This window comes from Prunus mume, linkage group LG2 (genome assembly GCF_029339155.1).
Source record: "Prunus mume cultivar Tortuosa linkage group LG2, ASM2933915v1, whole genome shotgun sequence".
Taxonomy (NCBI): Eukaryota; Viridiplantae; Streptophyta; class Magnoliopsida; order Rosales; family Rosaceae; genus Prunus; species Prunus mume.
The window spans coordinates 38,410,841-38,416,532 of record NC_142699.1 but is presented as its reverse complement, the minus strand read 5'-3'; the positions used below and the strand labels follow the sequence as shown (position 1 = coordinate 38,416,532).

At 34.6% G+C, this 5,692-nt stretch overlaps 1 protein-coding gene across 1 annotated transcript; it reads right to left on the bottom strand.

Annotated features, from left to right (window-relative positions):
• Nucleotides 1–473: 473 nt before the first annotated feature.
• Nucleotides 474–3,198, bottom strand: LOC103322760 (stress response NST1-like protein). Its single transcript, XM_008224685.2, has 2 exons — nucleotides 2,760–3,198; nucleotides 474–833 (listed from the first exon to the last, which is right to left on the bottom strand). The coding sequence occupies exons 1-2, from the start codon at nucleotides 3,150–3,152 to the stop codon at nucleotides 663–665; spliced, it is 564 nt and encodes a 187-aa protein (XP_008222907.2). The 5' UTR covers nucleotides 3,153–3,198; the 3' UTR covers nucleotides 474–662.
• Between the last annotated feature and the right edge of the window lie 2,494 nt (nucleotides 3,199–5,692).

Genomic DNA, 5,692 nt, shown 5'->3' with positions numbered 1-5,692 from the left:
TGATTTTGGGTGTGTTTCTATGTTTAAATAGTGCTAAATACATGTCTAGGATTGAGTTTATTTATAAATTTGTATAATATTATCGTAAAATCTTCACCTAAAAATCAAGATAACATTTTCGGATAAAATTTTGAAAATTTCCAGAATTTTTTGATAATTTTTTTATATTTTTTTCAATTTATTTTAGCCAAAAAATTGGACAACCGTTGAATTGTGTAAGATTTTTTGATCAGATGCTCAGGAGAAGCCACTGGCTTGTAACCATTATGTGGGCTGGTAGGTCCAAAAGTAAAAAAAAATTTGAAGCTTGACATCACTAAATGCCTTTAGGAGGACTGCCATGGGTCTAAGGTAAGGCAAGGCAAAATAACTGCGTTACCATATTTGCTAGCAAATTTGTCAATGACATCACTATGGCAGTTGCCCTCCAAAATTTTAAACATACAGCACTGGGTACAAAATATACCATGCCCTGATTAGAAAGTATACAGATCTTATTAAAATATGAAGAAGGAAAAGGAATGTGGTTGGGAAATTAGTGGATGATGAAAAGAAAATAGAAAAATAAAGACTGGGTACAAAACATACTAAGTCCTGATTATCTTGTCTATACGGTGAAACTGTAAGATATCACCACTAGACAATTTGGAAATAAAATGGACTCAAAGGGGTGTAGTATCAACGATGGCTTCTAAAATCTTCTTTTCCAGTTCTGGTTCATTGATCCACAAGGAACTCTGACGTCGCAACAGTTCATTCTTCTCTTTTTTCTTCTCTTCTCTCATTTTTTCCTTCATCTTCCAATTCTCAAGCTTCTCTGCTCTTTCTTTTAACTGTGCATTTAGACAAATCAAAACATGTAAGACATGCAAGTGAAAGAAACACATATGCTGTATGAAAAGAAAAATTATTAATTGAAAAAAAAAATCTCTCTTTCCTGGACATAAATGAATTGAATTCAAGTATATAATTGTCACATATGAGAATGAGCATCAACTCAATTCTTATTCATAGTTTACATTAGATATTCAAATATTTGCATACTTAAAGTAAGCACAAATCCCCGATGTCAGTACAAAAACCAGGTGAAAGGAACTTGCATCCACAACTGATACACTTTCTATTTTAAGATAGACAGTGAGATCTTGACTACAAGAGGAGAGAATGAGTTAGAAAAGCTTGAACCCCAAGTGCACTCTAAAAGGAGCACTTTAATCCTAGAACCTCGCCTAAGAACTTAAAAATTATGACACCTTGTACCCCAAAAAAAACCCCACAACACTATGGATGTATTTTCTTTAGATGATCAATGGAACCTCTGGCAATTGATATTGTTCATTAAAAGTTTGTTAATCCTCATTATTCATGTTAGCACAGTATAATGTAGACACCACTAACAACTATACTGCTCTAGTTCATGAAGTCAATGATTATGAACATTTACTTAAGTTTCAGTTGGTACAGGAATGGTAGCTAACACGGACAACATTCTAAAAAGATTCCAAACCAGAATTTCAATCATGGTTAAACAAGAAGAATGCATGTAAGGGCAAAGGAGATTGGGGTACCCTACCCCTTAGGATTGCAACACTGAGGAGATCCAGATGAGTGATCTAAGATCACTACTATCTATCAGCTCCGCATGCATTAAGCCTTATTATGTCAAGTTTGTGAACTCAACTACGGTAAGGTTTGAATTTTTATTTGGTTTTACTGATGGAATATTTTTAATTGAAACAAATTATGGTACCGTGAATGAATAAGTTGTCCGCTAACAGCAAAACAACAAAAACAATCACCAATTGATAACTATCATACAGTATACGTGTGTTGCATCAATACACCGAAAACTGAAATTTAAAGAACAGCCCTCCATTCCACAAAAGGAATAAAATGGTACGTCCCAAAACTCTAAAGAATTCAATGTCCAGAATCCGACTTTACCCCACAATACCTCCTTCTCACTATAATCTCCAAAAATCCTTTTATATTTTTCCATCCACAGCAACAAAAACACAGCCAGCACACTACAATTCCATAAAATTTCTGCCTTCTCCCCCCCACCAAAATGCATTGTGCTTCTCCCAAAATAGGCGAAATGCAAGATACTGAAATTATCCAACTCACTTTGGCTTCCCTTAAACCATTTCAATAACAAAGACGCTAACACATGAGTCCGTGCTAAGTCCTAATTACTCGTCCTTGGTTAAAAAAATATGTGTTTTCGATTTGCATTACCACTTTTTAGATCTGAATTCAATAAACCAAAATTTTTTCTGACTCAAACCTCTCTTCTGAGTTTTCTTCTCTTTGATCTTCCCAATTATTTGTCAGATACCACAAATCTAAACCAAAAAGATCTCATAACTCAACTTTTCTCCTTCCCCCACATTTCTACAATCACAAAACAGAGAATCAAAACGAAAAAGAAGGCTAAATTTGAAGGAAACCTGAGGCCACATAATAAAGTTTCAAACCAATGTCAAACTAGGAAAAAGAAAAACTCATGTTCCCTTTCCCATATATTCTTAGTAACAAACAGGAAACACTTTAAAATTCACCAACTCAATTCTCTGATTTCCACAGCTACCGAACCAAATAACCCTAAACAGAAAAACCCACAATCTAGGTTTCTAATCAATTCCAGACCCAACAAACTTCCCCTTCCATTTCCCACACTTTCCCATCAACCAAACACCGCAACAAAAATCAAAACCACATAAAGAGAGAGGGAGAGAGAAAGAACCCAATGCACATACCAGGGTCTGGCGGAACTCCTGCTCAGCAACCTCACGCTGTTGGGCACGGACCTTAGCAGCCTCAGCCTTGAGTCTCTTACGTTCCTCATTTTGGAGCCTAAGGGCTTCTTTACGAGCCTCGTCCTTGCGAAGCTTCTCGAGCCTCATGAGCTCGACCTCCTGGATGTACTCCTTGCGGACCTCCTTGACCTGCTTGGCGTAGTCTCTGCGGAGCTGCGCAAGCTTGGCCTCGGCCTCCTTGGGGTCCTTGGGGGCCTCCCAGCACCCAATGAAGGAATTGGGATCTGTGTACTGGTGATTCTGCTGGTGGCTGTTGTGGTGCGACGGCTTCGTACTTGTGGAGAAGGACCGCAGGCGCAGTGTACGGTACAGTGAGCGAGACGTGGTCGCCATTGGAGAGTGTTGTCTCTGTGCCAGAGAGAGGGTTTAAGAGTGGAAAATTTCGGAGTTAAAAAGGAAGGGAGGTTTTTGGGTTGGGTTGGGTTGGAGCTTGACCAAAAACCTCGAGGCCCAATGCAATTTTGTTGGAAAATTTACTCACTGCACTCCCCTTCAACTAGCCAAAGTCAGGTATAAAACTCATCACAACTACCATTAAATTGAGGGCTAGTTGATAAACCTATGGAGATTTAGTTTACTCTAATAAAGCTTAATGACCCTAAATCTTCATTTATTCCATGGAACCAAGAAATATTTGACACATGTAAGAGATTTGTTTAATTGCTTATGAAGGACAACATTTAAGCCAACTTGGTCACCAAATGGAATACTTTATTTTGATTATACTACTAGTTTGAGGTCTAAATTGTTTGGAGTGCAATTTGAGGCCGAGGCCGAAACTATGCCCCTACACCAACATAATAATTATGTTCACAAGTCGGGCTCTTTTTGTTCGAGGGTCACAAGTTGGACTTGTACATAATTTGAATAGTAAAGACATGTTAATAAGCTTTGTTTAACCTTCTAGCAAAAGGGAAGCAAAACCCCGAAGGAAGGCAATTTTTTACCAGTTCACGTAGAACCCCGTTTTAAGAGCATTTGTATTGGTGAGGGTCATTTCAATTTTATTTCAATAAATTGAACTTTTGACTTACAGTGTAATGTTCATTTCATTTCATAGATCAATATTTCATTTTGAGGATCAATAGTTCATTTCATAGGTCAATAAAATGAACTCTAAAATGAAATTCATTTCAATAAGTTGGCCTACCCATAATAATTGTACAATCTCTCTCTTAATTTTTTTGGGGTAAATACCACGAGTTGTTCCCACACTCGAAGGATGGGATTAATCCCCACTCAGGGTTCGGCTTGCCCCTGGCCACAAAATGCTTCCAACATATTTCGAACCCTGCCATTGAGGTACTAAGTAGCTCGCTAGCTGGATGTGGCAGTTTGCTAACCGCACCACACCTTGTGGTTTAATCTCTCTCTTATTGACACATGGACAACATTACTGTGTACTTTTTAATTTTTCCATTACATTTAATTAGTATAAACTAGACTTTACTTTTTTTTTTCAAAGCAACTAGCCATTTCTGGTTTATTTCACTATTAAAAAAACATATAGATAATATATACTACCCATTACTGATTTGTTTCGCTTGAAAAAAAGGATAGCTAATTTTTCATTTTGAGAAAGGATAGAATTATATATACTACCCATTGCTATTTATTTCACTTTTCAAAAACACAAATGGCTAGTTCCCTTTTCAAACGGCTAGTTATTTACCTATAAATACATATGTAGAAAACAACTCTCCCACAAAGTTCCTACACCCACAAAAAAAAGGTTTATGTTGAAATTTTATTTTTCAATAGAAAACTTTGTTATTAATTATATATATTCAAAATTGGTCTATTTTTAAAGATCTCTTTGAAACCATTTTAATTGTATAATAATAATTGTAATTAAATTCATTCATTTTATTTTATGCAATCATTTAAAAAATATAAATTTTAATTTGTAAGCTATTGAATTGCATCGCTGCAAATGAAATTATAGTCTAGTTTAATAGCTGCAAAAAAAATTTCAATAAATTGAACTATTAAACTGAACTAAAATGAATTGTTGAGTAACCATTGTGGATGCTCTAAGAGGCAAATATGGAAGGAATGTGTTTTCCCTAATCCACCATATCCCCATCTTCGCTAGAAATCCCCCTCTACACTTGAAAAGACAAATTTATTTTTACTTACTTCATAATTTTAAATCGTAATTTGTATTTATATTTTGGTTTTAATGGTGTAATTGTGTGATTATTTGTATATAAAATAATCTATGGTCTTTTTTTGTCATGTGCCATGTAACGAATTTTTATATTTGCCAAAAGTCACTTCTGGTCTTTGTAGTTTGATACTTCAATTACTTTTGACCCTATAGCTTTAATTACGACAATTTTTCCATTTTAGTTTTTTATTCGTAGCAATTCACGGACAAGTTAGTGTTCTTGTTAAGGGATATTTGTTGAAATGTTACCTGAACTTATACTTTAGTTTCAATTTGTCACTTGAAATGATTTGTCACTTGAGTTTACTATCATCCAATTTTCCACCTATTTTCAAGGGTATTTTAGTCTGTTCATTTTCAAGGATATTTAAAAAATGTAAAAAACTATTATTAAAAAAATAAGCTTAAATGTAAAAATGGTTGGGGGTTAAATGTGAAAAGATATATAATTTTTATAATTTTCAAGGGTCTTTTCATAATTTTTTTTATAATGATTTTTCCATTTTTAAAAATACTCTTGAAAATAAAAAGACTAAAATACCCTTGAAAATAGTTGGAAAATTGGATGATGTTAAAGTTAGGTGACAAATCATGGACTTTGAAAAATTCAGATGACATTTTTCTTAAATTTTTTATTCATGTGACAAATTGAAACTAAGATATAAGTTCAGGTGACATTTCAATGAATATCCCTTTTTGTTAA